The sequence below is a fragment of the Acanthopagrus latus genome, chromosome 15 (assembly GCF_904848185.1).
Source record: "Acanthopagrus latus isolate v.2019 chromosome 15, fAcaLat1.1, whole genome shotgun sequence".
Taxonomy (NCBI): domain Eukaryota; kingdom Metazoa; phylum Chordata; class Actinopteri; order Spariformes; family Sparidae; genus Acanthopagrus; species Acanthopagrus latus.
This window is the reverse complement of record NC_051053.1, coordinates 10,897,578-10,917,331: the sequence shown is the minus strand read 5'-3', so window position 1 is coordinate 10,917,331 and position 19,754 is coordinate 10,897,578. Positions and strand designations below refer to the sequence as shown.

Here is a 19,754-nt window from a genome sequence, read left to right as displayed (position 1 = left end):
CTGGCTGCGCCTCCCGTTTGACTGGTTAGGTTAGCGATCGCTGTCCAACTGGCTGACAGGCGTATCAGCTCAGACTTGGCTATCATCTCTAACAGTTCTCTCAGACAGTTTGACTGACCGGCCCCATCTGGTTAGCTTTAGTGCTGTCCGCAGGGAAGCGCGGCGAAACATTTTGTTGCGGAAATTAGCTTACAGTCTTTAGATAGTCTCCACCTGTTATTTGCTACATTCGAGGGGCTAAGTTAGCTAACGCCAACGTTACGGGTGCTAGCTCACGTTAGCTAATTGTGTTTATTTCAACCCTGCTGCGTATCATACCAAGGTAAGTTGTTTTAATTATGAATTAATTGTGTATTTATTAGCATTTTACTGCGACCGTGTGTGGTTGTTCACCATAGTCGCGGCAGCGAAGCATTAGTTACTTCATTAAGAAACTCACTGGTTGCTACTGTCAGAACAATAAACGAGTAAACACATTCCGTTATCATTACGTTAGCGTGAGGCTAACGTTAACTGACTGTTAAGTTATAAAGCGCCAGCTGCAGTGAAGGTAAAGGGTAACATGGGCTAGTTTCCGCAATCGTTGGAAGTCAGCGTTATCAAACAAAAGTAGTTGATAGTGATGATTATGCATTTGTTTTAAAATAGGTTAGTGTTGCATTCATTATTATTTTATGTGCCACTCTCGAGCCACAAGATTAAGTTCGCCTCCTGGTCCTCATCAGGCACTCGGGTGTTTGTTGAGTCACGGATCATATTCTGCTATTCATGATGAGGTAAATCAATGAAGGTGTCCTGGAAGATTTTCCATGGACAAGATAAAACTAGGATAAGGAGAATAAACGATGCAGCTATACACCAGTGGATTGACACACCTTTAGATATATAGTGGAATACCAGGCATTAAAAACAAATGTCAGCTATATAACACTTGAAGTTGAGCAATACTGTTATTGAGAGAATGTCCTGAAGGTAACAGGTGAAACTGTGCCAGATGCAGTGACATGGGTTCATCATGCACTGATTACTAATCACAGCTTGGCTGTGAGAGGTAATGCTCCAAGTGTTTCCTTGAGCAGCCTATAAAAGGATAACCATGAGCTGGCTTCTAGCAGACTTGAAACTCTGTTCATGAGCCATACTGTGGTTCAGTGACATCAGAGAGTATTGATGGAAAGCCTTCCTGGAAGAGTCAGTCTGACTTACTTCAGATCAAACCATATAATAGGGGGCCTCACTAAATTGATTCCTTACTAAATGTTGAGGATATTTATGCTTTTCACCACTCTCAAAGTATTTTTTCATAGCATCAATCAGTTATTGTATCTGTAAATGAAAAACAATGATAAATGCTTTCATCCTTGTTCCTCCTAAGTGTTGCCTTTATGAAAAAAATGCCTGATCAGTCTGGCCAGCTGCCCTAGCCTTGAATTTATAATGGCAGTGTACCACATATTAAAAATCAGCTCCTCACATTACACTAGGCATCACATTCATAAGACTGCAGTGTCACAAGTTGTTATATTATTGCTTCATAAATGACTGAGAATTATCAGTTGAATAGCTGAAACTGTTTCTCTCTCACATGTTAACTCAGACTTGCCTTTATGATTCAAAGATGTGGTGGAATACATACCTCAGTCTTGTGAGGGTAGAATTAAATCACAGCAGTTAGATTAATTTTACAGATATGCTGTATCTTATTGGATTTATAGTGATTGACATGATTTTAGATAAGAAGCTTGTGTTCTATTTAGCTTTAGTCCTTAATCATATAACATCAACTTATATTTGATGTCCATTTGACGTTAATGTTTGTATGGTTCCCTCCCCGTTGTTGATCTGAACATTTTCAACCAGGAAATGCCGAGTAAGTAGGCATGAATCTGTGTCAGCAGGAGAAAAGGTCTTATTAAGTAACTTTTTTTTCCTCATTTCCTGTTTTTTCGACTGTGTGTGGTTCTTATTTTACATACATGCTGTGACATGATTATGAAACCGCACTCTGACATCATCACAATCTATGCTAATCAAAGCTCAGTCGCCGAACTGTGGTCAATGATTCACAGGCTAATACCAACAAGGCTGATAAGTGAAAATCTGCATTATCAGCCAGCAGCGTAGGTTGGAAAAGGTTTAATTTTGTTGTGAAGCATAATGCATCTGTTAAAATAAAAAGCAGGTGTGTGAAATCATGAGGAGAGTTTCCTCAGGGGTTCAGAACAGTGCGCATACAGTATTAATACTTTGACATGCAAGTAGAGTTTAATAACAATCGAACAAACATATTTAGAAATGTGTAATCATTGTCATCATAAGTCAGCTATTGTTTGCCTATGTTTGTTTCCTTTTAGGTTGCCTGCTAAGTCTCTGTTTTCACATTGCTGATAAGTTTATCACCAACCTTTAAGAAGGTGATAATGGATACGATGCCATGTGTTCGGAATGTAGGCTCTGTCTGTCAAAGGCTTTACAAGGTGATTTTTGTGAACCAATGCATGAATATCTGTCACTGAGTAGCTTTTGGTAAGTGAATATTTTAGGTGAAATGTTGGAGGAGGTGAAACTTCTAAAGATGACTTATATCTTTTCCTGCATGGACACACAACAGTTTATGGGAGTGGTTGGATTTCTTTCGATTTTTGGATTGTAAGAGTTCAACGAAACCAGTTAAACTCACTGTTGGCACCTCCTATCTGCCCCTCCTTTGTCAAATTATTTTTTTTTTTGTTTTTTTTTTTGGCCGGGAAAGCAAGATAGAGCATGTCAAGATGCTAACTCATGATACATTGTTTTTAAGCCCTGACAAAAGCCTGTTCAAATATTTAACAAATTAAGATTTAAAAAATGACTCACACACTGGATGAAAACGGTGTACATATAATGCACAAGGTCATGAATGACTGTGCATGCTGTTACTGTGTCTGATTGTAGATGGAAACCATTAGTGTTGTATACTTTCGGAGGCCAATTCCTCAAAGCATTAAGATGGCGGTTTCAGTTAACAGTAAAAAGGTTTGCTTTTGTACTATTAGCATGTTGTTACCATGCCCCTGCCTCCATGGACGTGAATGGAGCATAGTATTGTATTACATTTTCATTTCATTTTTCTTTGTAGATGTTTCTACAACAGATGCTTCGATATTGTTTGTCTTACTAAAAATAAAACATACATATTATCCCAGGTGGACAATTAGGCAAACCACATTGTTTTTGCCTGCTTTAAGCTGCAAAGCAAACAGCAGACTCACTCTAGACTGGCTTTCAAATGGACAAGTGGGAGATTTTCTCCCCCATTGCCTCCATCCCCTTGATGTTTATTTGTATTTTGAGAATGTGTGCCAGACTGATGGTACCATAGCAACTGGCATGAGGTGGAAAGGTGGCACGGTATTTCTGTGCCGCTGAGTCATGTTGTAATTGCACAGTACTGTTAAAAGTTGCTGTAGACATTTGAATTACCAGAAAGTAAAAAAAGTAAAAAATTAGTTTTAGACTTTTGTCTGCATTGTTGGCTGTTTAAGCTATTGACTCAGCTCAACTCTACTACTACTACTACTAATACATTTTTTTTATATATATATATATATATATATATATATATATATATATATATATATATATATATATATATATATATATATATATATATATATATATATATATATATATATATATATATATATATATATATATATATATATATATATATATATATATATATATATATACACATATACATACATATACATACATATACATACATATATATATATATATATATATATATATATATATATATATATATATATATATATATATATATATATATATATATATATATATATATATATATATATATATATATATATATATATATATATATATATATACATATATACATATATACATACATACATACATACATACATACATACATACATACATACACACACACACACACACACGAGGAAGCTTTTATTGCATTGTGTTGTCAGGTATTCATTCTATGGTGTCCAATCGCTGTAAATTATAAGCAATGACATGAGAATAAGACCTTTCTTTTATTATTTAAAGTGGCTCTTACTGCTCTTCTCTTTTATTAGAAAACACCATCCACACTAAGATCTGCAGTGCTTTTTTTGCAATTAAACTGTGAATAATGTGTAATCATTAGATTTAAAAAAAAAACAAAAGCAAAACTATTTTTTTGTGTTTCACAGCTGTGGTAATGTGAAACTGATATGTCATTTGCCATGGCCTGTATATTCATTTTTTCGTTTGACTTTTCTAACAACATAGTCCATGAAATCCATGCTTCTCAGCAGCTGACTCAGCTCCTCCTTGAGCCTCACAGTGGGATACAGTATGTTTAACCAGATGTTTTGCTTACATGTTATATTCCTGAATTTGGACATTTAATGATGGACACTGTATACATTTTAAAGACTGACTGTCACTCAGTGCTTGAAATGTCTTGGTATTCGCCCAGCACTGACTTTGCAGACATTAAGACATTAAGTGGTGTACCATAAATAACAACTGTTATCATGAGATGTGTTTGAAATGTGCTTAGGTCCTTTTCAAGATGGTGTTGAATGTTAAGAAGTCCGAACCCTGGCAATGGGTCCAGGATGTGCAGCAGTGTTGTCGAAGGCACAGGGGGGTATGTTGTGTCCTCCTTGGGTTGAGACCGGTCCATTTGAACCCTGTGGTCTCTATCGGCTTATTGTTCAGCTCTGGCTGCGTCCCTCTGCACTGATGTCACAGCATTCCAGGGAGCGGATAAATGAGTTAGTGTTAGGGCAGATGAGCAGCGTCGTGAATGCTGCTGGTAATAGTGGGTCGAAGGGCACAAGTATAGCTGTGCAACTGTGCAAACACTCGCCAGCACTCACCAGAACACCTACGCTCCCGCTCCAAGCCCTTCATTCAGTCTGAGTGAAATATGACATCTTTTGAGTGTGCGAGCTTTTGGATTAAGATAGAGCTGTTTGCAAAGGATGGAGAAGATATAAGTTAGAAGGCCCTTTCTTTTGTTTTGTAACTCCAAGGCTACTGTTTGTATATTATATTGGGTATTTCTATTTCCTAAGCTCATATGTGTGTTTATATGTCATAAGATTACTTCAGGTGGGGATTAGATGGCTAGTGTTTTTATCCAAACAATTGTTCTGCCCTGCCTCTCATGTTTGCTTTCGAGTATAAATAATCTTTGAGACCATTTCCTGACATTTCCTGAGTCAATGAATATGGACCTTTGGTGTTAGGTATTAAGTATTATCACACTTCATATTTGCTGTGTGGCGGGCTAAAAGGAAGGATGTTCAAAAATTAAACGTTAAAGTATCAGTAGAATTTGAAGAAGTAACAGATTTGACATTATGTCAAATCAATCTATAGACGTGATCCCTTAAAGCATTTTCATGCACATTTTGAAGGATATCGCTTTAGAAATTTTATGAATATAGCAAAATTTGAAAAAAAGTTTTTTGTCCTTCGCAAAACAGCGTCAATGTGCAAAATGTTAGATTGAAACAGATTTGCCGAATAAACTCTGACATAGCGAACATTCAACTCACATGACTGATCAGCTGTTTCCGCTGTCTGCAAAAACATGTCTGTAAGCAGCAGGCACGTGTGGATTGAGACCAGACAATTCTTTGGCCTCAACAATTACAATTTGCCCCATCAAAAGTAATGCCTGGAGACCTCTCTCCATTTTGTCAACTGTTTTGTTTACCTCTAGCCTTTTGTTTACTTCTAGCCTAGTTCGCTTCAAATTCACTGAAAAAAAGATGGAATTGGGCTTATGTGTTGTGTTGCCAAGATAGCTGCTGAAGTTAGCATGGTAACCAGCTAGCCACTGCCTGTTCAGCTATAGTCAGCAGTTAGTCAGGTGATAGCAGGTGATATGTGTTTGATTTCGACAATTCTTATATAATCACTCTTTGGGTAAGGTCATTGAGGCATTTGTGTTAATGTTGCGAGCATGGTGTTATTATTAAGTAAATTTTTTATAGTACATAATACGCTGCATACACTGTTAATATTTTGTCAGTGTTCTCCATCATAAGCCTTCAACAAGCTTGTCAGGTCAATGCTTGCTTGTTGTTACTTATTAAATTACATCAGAAACCAGAAGGAAGTCTAGTCAGGGTTAGACACTACTACCGTAGCTGCATTAAAAGTTAGGTGGACCATTATTTCCAGCACAAACATAGTCTGCATGGTTGAGTCACTGTTCTCATCAAACCCCAATATGACTGTACATATGCAGATGTGTAAACGGGCTCAGGCAAGCTGAGTGTTCTCAGCCAGCCTAAAGCAAAATGAGTGACTGCTGAAGAAAGTTGAACATCTTGCAAGCTACAGTCCCAGATATATTTCCAGGTGTTGGGACACAGAATCAGAACTAATAAAAAGAGTGAAGATTGGACATTTCCCAATTGGCTACAAACCTGTCTGTAATCAGATACCTGTGTTGGTCTACTGGATGGGGATAGATTTTTAACTTATTTTTCTTGATCTAGAACCAAAGTTGAACTATGTAGTGTCATTGACCCATTTATTAGCCATAATTGAGGAACAGAAAGTGTATAAGGGGTTAAAACATTGTTTCAGTTGCTGTGCATGTGGTCAGAGCTACAGTATATGACTAATGACACATCAGGAAATTTGAGTTCCATGGTTACCATTACCACAGAGTCTCATATGATGTCTGTTTCTAGTAATTTTCTTCAGCTCTGAGGAAGTGTACTTGATGGGAAGAGACTCTATGGTCTTATTGTTCAGTTACACTCAGAGGCAATAATAACAATCATGTTGTAACACTCTTGTTTCATCTTTACAGGTTGTCAACATGCTGCAGTGAGTGATGTACAGAGCATTGATATTAATAATGGCCATTGTGGGGGTGCAGGGATGTTCCAGTCCAGACAGCTGCACAACTCTGCCGCCCAACACCACCTCCAGGGAATATTGTTACTCAGCCCGAATACGCAGCACAGTACTCCAGGGCTTGCCTTTCGGAGGGGTGCCCACTGTTCTTGCCCTTGACTTTATGTGCTTCTTGGTGAGTTCTTCTGTCAGTCAAAGGGAGTCCCCAGTTACTACAGCTGAGGAGTTCCATTTGCACCATCTGAATCATGATGCGGTCCAAGCCCTTTAATTTATTTGTTTTCCTCACAACCCCCAGAACTGAATTTAAGTACTTCCAGGAATGTGTTTTTAAATGATGAACTCCTTCAAGTAGTTATGTAACTCTCCTACTTGTTCAGTAGGTCTCTGTGATGTCAATGCAAAGAAATACAGGTGTTGACAGTCGCTGTTTATTTTGTGCTTCCAGGGACTGCTGTTTGTGTTCTCCTTCTTGAGAAAAGTAGCATGGGACTATGGGCGGCTGGCTCTGGTGACAGACGCTGACAGGTAACTAGAGCGCACTTTCCCAGTCTGGAAGGTCTACTAACAAGGCCTTTTGATTTGTTTACAAAGCAATGATATGCCAACATGCACTGATATATATATCAGTGGTTGGAATTTCATATGGTAACATCAGTCTTTTAACACATGTAACAAGTACTAAATACACAGTAGTGGTTGATTATTAATATTTGGCAGATGGCATTGTACAAAGATGATTGAACACTGCCAAAATAACTATCCAGGAAGCAAACCTGTAACATTTGTCAGCTAAGACCAAACTTGCAGTGGAGTCAGTGTGGCGTTGGTATGATTTGCCTAGAGATAGAAAGGGCACTGTGGTCAATAGGGACAAAATGTAGCCAGCCCAGTTTGAGCCTTTCTGGCAAAATGTAACAGGATTTGGTACTTCATGGCTCTTTTATGCCTGTTCTTAGGGTGGAGTTAGTTTTCCGACATTTACAAGGATTGCACTCCAGACAGGAAGTCACTGTCAGCAGTTTCCCTTTCAGTAGCAATAATGCACTCTGAAATAGTCATGCTTTGTCACTTAGCTGTCTACTTTGAGAGAGCAATGGCAGACAGCTGTTGGAATAAGCCAGAAATAGAGGAAGAGGGAACTCGTGTTTTGTAATTATTATTATCAATTTAAATGCTCTTTCAGTTATATTTCCCAGAGTACAGCCACTGCCTGCATTTAAGCCCGACTGACAGTCGTTCCCCATTATCGTTTGTTTATATGCTGCCAGATATATCGGAATAATTTGAGACTGATGTCTGCCCACTGATTGGATAATGGGAACACTTGTCGAAGCAGCCGAAGAGGCGCCTGTCAACAAAGACTGCTCCCACCATTTTAACTGCCTCACCATGAGGTGAAACAAAAGGACTAATCAAGCTAAAGGGAGAGGGGGAGATCAGATAATTGCCACAGACCTCTTCAACTGTGAACCCTTGAAAGTCCATGACACAGTGCTCCATCACCTACATCCCCCTGCTGTGTTTGTGTGATGTTGCAGCTTCACTATTTTTGCAGCTGCATGTGAGCAGAGAATGGGGTTGCAGCATGGTGGGAGGATGGGAGGGGGTGGCAGCATGGGACACTTTTGTACCAGACAGGAAATGTAGTTTGTTGTCTCATGACACTATGCTGACTCCAGATCAGTGTCTGTCTTATGAGTTCTTGTGACATCTGAAAAGTGATTATAACCTTTCTGGGAAGCTTGTTTTGTTATCACAAACAGGGTTTAAATGGTGTCCACTCCAGCTACACTAGCCATGACTCAACTAGAATTAATGAAAGGGTTGTAGGGCGTAAATTCAGCTATATGGCTGGATAATGTATACCAGAATGAACAGATACCTTCATTGGTATGCCTGTGGCGTTGCCTGCCTCCCCAGTTTGTCTCTGAACCAGCACCCTTACTGGCCAAGAGGGCCTTGTGCTCTTCACTAAAGCTGAATGGCTTTGTTTTGCTTCTCTATTCACCAGAAGAATGGATCAGCGATACAGTCGCCTGGATGATCGGGAATAGTATGTTATCTCTCCATATCAAAGCCTCACCGCCTTTTTCTTCTCTCCTCGCCCCTCTCTATAGTTAACCTGACTCATAACTCTTGTCCACTCTGCTCAGGCCACTGTGGGTTTCAGCCGTCTCTTTCACCCTCGATGGTTTAGGTTTTTTTCCCCACCTCTTCCAGGCATTTACCAGTGCCAGGCTCCTAATTTCTTCTCCCTCGCCTTGTCGCTCTTGTATTTCTGCTGTTGGGTATCCCTGTCCTCTGTCACTGTCCTAATCAGATCTGTGTGTGCTAATCTATGTATTGACCTCTTTATGAAGCACGGACTTCTTTTGTGTGAGCGTACCACATGAGCCGTCCAGACAGGATGCTTACAGGGAGAGGTAATGCTTCCCTGATCTGTTTTTTTGTCAAAGACAGGCCCTAACATGGTGCACCTCCAGTATATCCTGACTACTAGAGCTTAGATGAGCCATTCCAACTTCACATAGGAATGTGCGAGAGGAGGACTGACGGTGGATTATAGCCGCAGGCTTTCTCCTCATTCCATTAGAGATCTCTTAGAGCCCTGGCTGACGTCATCCTTTCATGTAGTAGTGAACACTGAACCAATGTTGGAATTCCAGCAGAACCTGGGTCCTCTTTATATTTTCCAGCTGTGTACAAATTGACCTGACATGACCTACCTGGGGAAAATTTGTGTAGATACAATATGGCCATGGGGCCGTTTTATGTCCTGGAGGACCTCGTGTTCTGCTGGACACACTCACTAAATCTGGCTCCTCATGATCATTAGGTTTCCTCTGTGAATGTTCTCTTTTGTAGAGCTTTCTAACCACTTATCACATCCTTTCCTCTCACAGTGATGGTGTACTCAACCTGTGTAAAGTAGTCTTCTTACTCCCAATGCTGCATGAAATGTGGCTGCAGAGATTGTTCCTGTGGTTGACTGGTTTACCATGCCAAATCCTGTGTTCAGCCCACACAGGATGAGCAGGGATGAATCTCTGCAGTTTATTTCAGTGCATGTGTGTTTGTGTGTGTGTGTGTTCTGTGTTGTCAACTTTTCCATGCTGTTGGTAATCCCACTGTCCTGAGACACAAAAAACTAACACCCCCATATGGTACATGGTGACGTTGTTTAACAACATGTAAATGCTATGTGTTGTGTTTTTTTGCACACAGTGTGGCCTCTGCCATGACATCAGAGACAGCAGAACGCTATGAGCGCCTCACCTCAGTTTCTAGCTCTGTGGACATTGAGCAGAGAGACACAGTAAGTATAACATTGCTATCACAGGGTAGAATATACTATCTTATCTGGGATACACTGTGTATTGCATGTGATAACTAGTATAACACCTTCAGTTCTCTGCTCTCTTCTTTTTTTAGGGCTTCTGCTCCTGGCTTACTGCCATCTTTCGTATCAAGTGAGTCAACCTTGTCACAGCATGTTGGAAAAAAGTAAAACAGGAGGAATGCAAAATACACTGGATATGTATTTTTTTTCCTCCATTTTTGAAGTTGTCGACCTTGTCGGTGTGTTCTCTCTGTAGGGACGAGGAGATAAGGGAGAAGTGCGGTGAGGATGCAGTGCATTACCTGTCCTTTCAGCGCCACATCATTGGCCTGCTGGTAGTGGTGGGAGTGCTCTCTGTGGGCATCATCTTACCAGTGAACTTCTCAGGAAACCTACTTGGTGAGTTGATTGTAACCAGGTGATGCATCCTTGTCACCATTATATTTGTTTTGCTATTCTTTCTTTCCTATTTGTTTCTCGTGTTCGTCTTTGCGTCACTTTGTCATTTTTCTTTCTTACAACGAAAACTGCCCCCCCCAACCTTTTCTTGCGTGTAGGCCTGAAAATTATACATTTTACAAGACATATGCAGAGATGTTAAATGTACAGTAGTATGTAAAAATAAACAACACACCAATTAAAAATGTTGAATGAATACTTGGATTTTGAGAGATTTGAAGATGAGTTGACTAAAGTGAGCTCCAAAGGATTCAATGTAATTGACTTTTTTTTTTTTTTTTTTTTCATTTTTTCAACAGAAAACAATGCCTATAGTTTTGGGCGAACCACTATAGCAAATTTGGATGCGGAGTGAGTAATTGTCACTGTATTATATACTCTGCTCTTTGAAGTCTTATGTTGAGTCTTCACTTCGTAATGCTGTTGCTAAATCCCATTTGTGTTATATTTCCCCAGTAATGCACTACTGTGGCTGCACACCACCTTTGCATTTCTCTACCTGTTACTGACGGTGTACAGCATGAGACGGCACACATCCAAGATGCACTACAAGGAGGATGACCTGGTGGGTGGCACGGGTTCAGAAAAGGGCTGCTTTTTAGAACCAACCACATGACTTCCTGGTAGAAACTCTTGCTCCATATGCTAGCTTACATACAAAACAATTATCTTTTTTTTTTTCAAGGTCACAAGGTTTCTTTATTTATCATTAAACAACCACTAATGGAGTTTGAGTCCTTTTATGTGACATCATTAGAAATGAAACAAAAAACAAGAACCAACAACTACAAAAATCTTTGGATATTGTATCTTTTACCAGATATCAGCAAGGTCCACAGACTGCAGTTGGGATTGATGTTGTCTTTTAGTATCCTTTTGGCCCACAGACTATAGAAAATGACTGTTGAAGTTTACCCAAAACTAGCAGTTGGTCTAAGATGTTGCTGTCGCATAGATTCCAAAGATGCTAGCACAGTACATAAAATATGTGACATGTGAAATTGTCTTTTTTTTTCCAGATGTCATTTTTAACATTTAAAGATTTATCTCTACACACGGTTGTCAGATTTGACATTTTTACATTAATATGTGCCTTGCTAATAACCTGAGGTAACAGGGTTTACCTGTGGGTAAGCTCAAGCTTTCTGTGTATAGGTAAATTATTTATCTCACCTAAATTAGTGAAGTGTTGTTATTATTATAGAACTGTGTCAAGCATGCGTTTTAGTTGAATGAGATGTATAAACTCTGAAATAACATCATGAAAAAAGAAAAATCAATTGCATGTAAGCTACATGAGGCAGAGGTTTTCTACCCGGAAGTTATTGTAAACACAAGCTGTGACTGGTTCCACACACTCTCTACACACACACAGGTTTGAATTTTGTCGGTAACTTCTTCTGTCGTCATTCCCATGCAGGTGAAACGCACTTTATTTGTCAATGGAATCTCCAAATACGCGGAGGAGTCGGAGATCAAACAACACTTTGAGTAAGCACTCTTGCATCCTGGCGCTACACTTAATATCTCACAATGCTCGCATCGGTCTGCTTATTAAAATGATAAACTGCTGTGTCGATGCCGCAGTGAGCTGTGCAGTAACTGTATTAAGGTGTATGACAGCCATGCGCTTTCCTGTTAAGAGAAGCTGTCTTGTCCTGGCCCATATGGCTGGGATCAGACAATGACAGGCCTATATGAGTAATTGTCCATAATAGAAGCCAGATAAGCAGGGTCATGCAAGTCATGTGTCAAGATGACTGAGGGGGGGCTGTTTGGTTCAACTCCTACAAAGCCTAATAGTATTAACCAAAATCTTTTCTTTGCTCCTGTTCTGCAAAAAAGCAGTATGGAAAAGCTGCTAAGTTAACACTTTGTTTATCTTTGGCGTGGGCTTTGGGTTCTTTCACTTTGCAGACCTTTTACATGCATAAAATTGCAACATAACACAATAAAGGAAAGTCAAACAGCATAATATGACCTCTTTTAAATGATGGTTATTATAAAGTCAATATTATTAGATTATTATATTGTAAAAATACATCATCAGGTGTTTAATACTCTATGTCCACAGTACAGTTGTACTTTTTAAACTTAACATAATTTTCTCCCTACCTGCCCTTCTATCACAGGCATGCATATGAAAACTGTGTTGTACTGGAAGCTCGCATCTGTTACGATGTGGCCAGGCTGATGTCTCTCAATTCTGAGAGGTAAGTATTCTTACCAAAAGGGCGCAAGTGTGTGTCTGTGTATGCTGTGCACTTTTGAGGCGTCTTAGCGGCCTGCGCCTCAGTCTGATGCAGCTGATGTGTATGCAGGAAGAAGACAGAGCGCAGCAAGAAATTCTTCCTTGACCTGCAGGCCAAGGAGCACGACATCACCATGATCAATCCAAAACCCTGTGGACACCTTTGCTGCTGCATCATCAAAGGCTGCGAGCAGGTCAGACTAACATATCGACATAGCTTTATCTCCAAACATCACACTGCTGAAACTTGTGAGCATATTTTAGGGGAAGAAGGGCTGATTCTACAGTCGAGCTATTGATTTATGTGGGGAATCTAAGTTAGGCAGGAAGTGACTTTATAAACAAAGTAAGATGCTGGTACCTGCTCATAGAAAGCCACCAAACCACATATTTTTGCGTCATTGGTAGAGGATATTGTAGCCTGTGTTTTTGTTTAGTTTGTTCTAACTGTGACACTGACACATATCGCTGCACTCTACGGTTGTATTTTCGTATGAAACTTTTTTTTAAAAAAGCCAGCCTTTTGTGGATAGATTTAAGATCATGTGACACATGCTAAAATGTTGGATGAGGAAAACAGATTAGCGTAAATATGGCAACCACATGAATGGAAGAATTTATGGATTCCCTTTGATGAAACCAAATTGGCCATAACTGTCTTATTATTAATTGGAAGCACAATCTTACTTTTTTTTTTTATAGCACATGCTTTCTAAAGTCATAGCCAACTACTTACTTAATCTTTATTTAAGCAGGAATGTCTCATTGAGATTAAAGATCTCTTTCAAGAGAGTCCTGGCCAAGACGGACAGGAGCACAGTTACACAGTTGCACAATTGAAAAAGAAAAAAAAGAACAACTACAAAACATTCAACAATAACAAGATACCAGATTGCTAGGATCAAAACATTAAACGAAATCCACAACATTTACAGCCGAATGCTGTTTGTTCAAAGTAAAAGAACCCCACAGTGAAAAATATGTAATAGTTCTGCATTAAAAAGTATAAAAATGACTAGGCCTTTGTTATTTATTTGGTTTAATTATGTATTACCGTGAACATTTCTGCCCCACTCTTTATTGATCAGCAATGGTGGCTGTTTGAAAATGAAGATCACTCCCATCATGCCACTGTACTTAAGTCTTTTGTTTGATTTAGAGACCGCTGACGACAGAAATTACATACTGTGTGTTTAGCCTCACATATGAAGTGACTTTCACAATCACTGCAATGTAAGATAATGGCATTTAGGATTGAACTAAAGAAGAACAACACAGTTTGTGACTTGGGGTTGGTCGTTCACAGGAAGAAGCAGTGAGCTACTACACCAAGCTGGAGGCACAACTAAAAGACGAATACAGAAAGGAGAGAGAAAAGGTTAACAGGAAGCCCTTAGGAATGGCCTTTGTCACCTTCCAGAATGAGTCCATAACTGCCACGTAAGAACATTTCCATGTGGTTATATTTGTGAATGTGTTTCTGTGACAGTGGTGTTGAAATGACCTGCCATCATGTCTGTTCTTTGCGGATGTTTCTTTTCAGTATCTTGAAAGACTTCAATGCTTGCAAGTGTCAGGGCTGTCATTGTCGTCGGGAGCCCAAGTGCTCTCAATTCAGCGCCAAGCTCCACACCCATAACTGGACTGTCAGCTATGCCCCTGATCCACAAAATGTCTACTGGTAAGAACACATTCAGCTCAAATATTCTGTCTACAAACTGGCCTGAATCTGCATTTATTTCTTTATTTTTGCTCATTATATAACCACACAGTTTGAAAAGGGTGGTTACATTTGGCAGAACAAGAGTACTAAATCTACCCCAGATACCCCAAAGGAATTCTACAAACACAGACTTGTTAATTTTTAGTGCTCTCAATCTCATGCTGTACTTTCTACCTCCAGATGACAAACTGGTTTTTGAGCTGCAGTATCAGTTTACTGGCCAGCTGTGTCCATAACTGCGGGTCTTGGCCTAGTGTCAATCTAACCGCTGCATAACCTTTATCCCACAGGGAGCATCTGTCAGTGGGAGGAGTCTCCTGGTGGATCCGATGCCTTATCATCAACATTGTCCTCTTCATCCTACTCTTCTTCCTCACCACCCCGGCCATCATCATTTCCACCATGGACAAGTTCAATGTTACCAAACCAGTGGAGTACCTAAATGTGAGTGTTGAACAAAGCTGCTGTGTGTCCAATTTCACCTGTGCGGTGTGTTCAGGCCTTTTTATTCTTGCCATACCAAGTTACTGAGTCAGCATGGCAACAGAATTCAATTCTCCATTTCCTGAGGCAACATGTCTCTCTGATCTGTTCTCCAGAATCCAATCATCACCCAGTTCTTCCCCACCCTTCTTCTGTGGTCCTTCTCCGCCTTACTTCCTACCATTGTCTACTACTCTGCCTTCTTTGAAGCCCACTGGACCCGGTATGATCCAGACATTCGTTTTGTCTTTATTCCCATTTGAGGTTGGGTTGGGTGTGTTCTGTCTGTTTTGTTAACATGTGTGAATATTTGCTTTGCCCTAACAGGTCAGGAGAGAACAGGACCACAATGCATAAATGCTACACTTTCTTGATCTTCATGGTCTTGTTGCTGCCCTCCCTCGGACTCAGCAGGTAAAGGATGTTTATTTACTCTTCCCTGCCACACAATGAAATGTAAAGCTATCCCTTCTGTCATTTTTGTCAGCCTAAATACCTGAGTTGAATCCTTTCTTTCCTTGTGTCTTTGCAGTTTGGATGTTTTCTTCCGCTGGCTTTTTGACAAACGATTCTTAGCAGATGCTAAAGTCAGATTTGAGTAAGTATCATCATTGCAAGTAGCATCATTTTATGGGCGTGCTCATACAACGCTGTAGCACTTAATACAAAACAGAACAGCATGAACTATTCTTGCAAAATCTGGCACGTTTACATTGTGCATTTTTATACTGTTGTTCATATTCATGCTTTGTTCCCAATCAATTAAAAAGATTAATAAAATAAAGAAAACAGCCTATTTCTTTCGTATTATAACAAGTTTAAATGTATTAAGAAATAGCTATAAAGACTAATGCAGTCATTCGGAATGAACTCAATGTGAGACTGACTTTATTCTTGCGCTTTAGGTGTGTGTTCCTTCCTGACAATGGAGCCTTCTTCGTGAACTATGTCATTGCGTCTGCATTCATCGGTAATGCCATGGACCTGCTGAGGATTCCCGGTCTACTTATGTACATGATCCGCCTCTGCTTGGCTCGCTCTGCAGCAGAGAGGAGGAATGTCAAGAGGGTGAGTGTCTCCTACACACCAAGCTGAAATCACGTATCTCAGAATCAGCAAATAGTTCAATGTATACATTTACAGGGTTTTTATGCAGTATGGAAATTGATTTAGGTAACTTCTTATTTCTGAATAAGTATGGAAAAAAGAAAAGAGGGTATGAAAATATTTCTGTTTTTAGACCATTGCTGTTATTTTGTTTTCTAAAGTATGAAATTAAGAATCTCTAAAAAGAATTATTCTAATTAATTTTTATATTCTCTGTATTTAGCACTAGAAATAACCAAATCTGAAGCTTGTCTGAACTTTTATGAGTTATGGTGTGATGTAATTATCAGAGAAATAAACAAATTGTATCTTTTCTGCATAAGGAAACTGTACCTTTTATTGCTGTGTGCATTGACGTTCCTATGCATAAATGAATAAACAAGGCTGCTGATTTCTTTCAGTTTTGTTCAGTCAGTACGTTGAGAGAAAATAATACTACTCTAGATTGCACCGGTTAGTTTACTTCCTCATCGGACAGAGGTGTTAGACAGGAATATGAACTTATTTGGGAACATAATAGCATGTGTAGGGAGAAAGTTACATACATGTAAATACATGAAATACATTCATTTCCAGAAACTTCTGGCTGTTAGTACTTACTTACTTCATTGGGGGATGATTGTTTGTGGACATGATTAAGCCAATTAAGGAGCAAAAAACAGAAAGCAGAGTTCAATGTCATAAAATATATAATAAATGGTAATCTCTGCTGTGATTTAGTATTTTTGTGTTGATTTTCCTCAAACAATGTAGGATCCTCTTTACAGTCCTATCATTGTGTCTTCATAGCACCAAGCCTATGAGTTCCAGTTCGGGGCAGCCTACGCCTGGATGATGTGTGTCTTCACCGTGGTCATGACCTACAGCATCACCTGCCCAATCATCGTCCCTTTCGGTGAGCTCCTCTGGGCTGCTGCTGTCCCACATCACAATAACATGCTGATTAAATGATTGCAGAATAAACACACAGAGGGCAGGGAGCAGTCGGTGGTTCTGTTGTCCACACAGAGGCTTATCAGCAGGTCTAATTGGATTAGTTCCACTAATTGTTTTATCTCCCGTCTCTGTGCAGGGCTGATGTACATGCTGCTGAAACACCTAGCGGACAGGTACAACATGTACTACGCCTATCTGCCGTCCAAACTGGACAAAAAGATCCATTCTGGAGCCGTCAACCAAGTGGTGGCCGCTCCTATTCTCTGTCTGTTTTGGCTTTTGTTCTTCTCCACTGTTCGCTCGGGTAAGACAAGGGCTCCATCTACAGGCCACTAATGGTCCTAACACTCAGCCAAACTTCATTACAGTAAATCTGCCACATGACTCTAGAGCATTATGAAGTACAAGCACCTGTTGCATAAATGTCGCTCTACTTTCCTCTCCCAGGGTTTTCAGCTGCAACATCCATGTTCACATTCGTAGTTCTGATCATCACAATCATTATCTGCCTCTCTCACGTCTGCTTCGGACATTTTAAATATCTGAGTGCTCATAACTACAAGGTAATGATGAGTTTTCTAAATTCAGTACTATTACAGATCAACATTGTATACAGCTGCTTATGTTAAATTATTTTTTTTTGTTCCAGATTGACACCCAGGATGTGGATGGGCCAGAGAATGGGCGTCCAGTGTGCGCATCTGCCGCCAACAAGGCAGCAGTATGTATTCAGTCTTGTTTATTTAATACCAATGTTAGGCTGAGGATCAAACATTGGCCAGAGAAAACACATACTGCCAAAGCTTGTACAAGTAAAAAACAAACACGTTTAAACAGTTGTAGCTTAACAGATCATATATGGACGATTGAAAAAGAAGGATTCAAAGGAACATAAAAAAATGTGCCGCCTTCATGGATTTGTCAAATGCTAACTTATGACTCAAATACAACAGTTGTTTTTGGGAAAATTACTTTTGTATGTACACAAACAAACAAAATTGTCTTTTATTCAGAACAAAGATTAGAAAATAAAAGTAAGAAAGTAGCGAAAAGATGGAGATCACTGTGTTTGTATCTTTAGATAAGCAATGAACAATCATGAATCCATTTGTGACTTAGTTACAGTATTTTAGTCCCTCAACATCAGCATTGTTTTGTAATGAAAAGAGGATGCTTTTTTAAATGTTCTTTTTTTAACTGGTCTGTTGCTCGGTAACTTTGGATTTTCAATTCTGAGAACTTATTCTTAAACACAATGAAGATATCAGATTTTAATATTCCTTTTCATTTTCTCCCCTATAGCAAATGTACATCGCTGAGGTACTTCAAGACCCAAATTCGGAGGAGGCTGGCTCAGGCAGCGGTGAGGACGACGGCCAAGGGTCCTCGCAGGACGAGGAAATAATCAATGTTGAAAATGGCCTGAATGAGGACTTCCAGTCTGGTGAGGACAGCCTCATTGATAATGAAGTGCGGCACTGATACTGCCTGGAACAGAACACAAAAAAAGTTTATATTGAGGAGTGCACTGAATATGTGAATTAAACCAGGAACTGAACCAACAGTTCTCCAAAGCATCTCAACCTTCGTGGAGGGACTTTACACTAACATAAGCACACTGTCTACTAAGGATTAAATGGATTGTCGCTCAAGGACTCCACACTTGGTCTCACCAAACGTCTTCTGCCTGTGTACATGCGGAGGGAATCTACTCCGACAATGCGAGGGCAGCAACATCGTCCTGCCCTGTTATATCTGAGGCACGCCCCAAAACACTGCACATGGACCCATGAAAGCAAGACACTAATGCACAAATGAAGAATATTTTGCCTTGTTATGTTAGGGGGGACAATATTCTGTCTTTATCTCTTAACATTATTGCACTTGAAAGAGAGGACCTGTCCTACAAGCTCGAGTTTCATTGAGGTACTGTAGAACAGCATGCCTTCATGTTCAAACGGTGGAGGTGTTTTCCTGTAACCCTTTGCCAGTATCTCAAATTGTCTGCACTACTGTAGATGCTTCCCCTGAATAAGCAGCTGGTGTGAGAGGAGAACAACCAGTAGGCTCTTCTGTGCACATGTGGCAGTCTCTAAATGGTTCTTCCAATTCCATAGAAGCCTTTTAAAAGAGAAAAGAAAAAAATCATTGCTACTAACACTCCTGGATGCTTTAACACTGTACAGCTACACAAAAAAAAAAACGCCTTTTTTGACATGGTATTTATTTGTAGGCATTTAATTTAAATGCTTTCAAGCTTGATACACATCCTAAACTGTGGAAGAAAATATTTCATATCTTGGCACACTACATTGGGAATGATCTTTTTGGTGTTCAGTCTCTGAGCCTTTGTTGGGACTTGCTGCTACTGATGCTGCCCCCAGCAGGGGGAAATCCTTGCACGGCTGCTGCAGGAGGACAGAAGGCCCGGAGCCTGCTGATCCTTTTGTGTTGCTCAGAGGATGGAGAGAGAAAAAGGCCTTTCCGGGGTTTTCTTCTGGGTCCGTTTCAGATGATACTCATTGTGACTGGTTCTCTTTATTTGTGGTTCT

The 19,754-nt window shown here is 39.7% G+C and overlaps 1 protein-coding gene across 4 annotated transcripts; it reads left to right on the top strand.

The window, feature by feature from the left end:
* The first annotated feature begins 19 nt into the window (after positions 1-19).
* tmem63ba (transmembrane protein 63Ba) lies at positions 20-18,785 on the top strand. Of its 4 annotated transcripts, none has more exons than XM_037124950.1 (24): positions 20-322; positions 6,854-7,075; positions 7,349-7,428; positions 8,918-8,956; positions 10,129-10,219; positions 10,336-10,373; positions 10,500-10,642; positions 11,002-11,053; positions 11,159-11,267; positions 12,123-12,193; positions 12,835-12,915; positions 13,024-13,147; positions 14,260-14,393; positions 14,497-14,634; positions 14,967-15,120; positions 15,276-15,382; positions 15,487-15,573; positions 15,692-15,757; positions 16,065-16,227; positions 17,056-17,161; positions 17,339-17,506; positions 17,650-17,765; positions 17,852-17,923; positions 18,505-18,684. In XM_037124950.1, the coding sequence occupies exons 2-24, from the start codon at positions 6,878-6,880 to the stop codon at positions 18,682-18,684; spliced, it is 2,517 nt and encodes an 838-aa protein (XP_036980845.1). In that variant the 5' UTR covers positions 20-322; positions 6,854-6,877. The 4 variants fall into 4 exon arrangements, with proteins under 4 accessions (XP_036980845.1, XP_036980843.1, XP_036980846.1 ...); XM_037124948.1 differs by having other exon boundaries at positions 8,915-8,956; XM_037124951.1 differs by lacking the exon at positions 8,918-8,956 and having other exon boundaries at positions 21-322.
* The last annotated feature ends 969 nt before the right edge of the window (positions 18,786-19,754 follow it).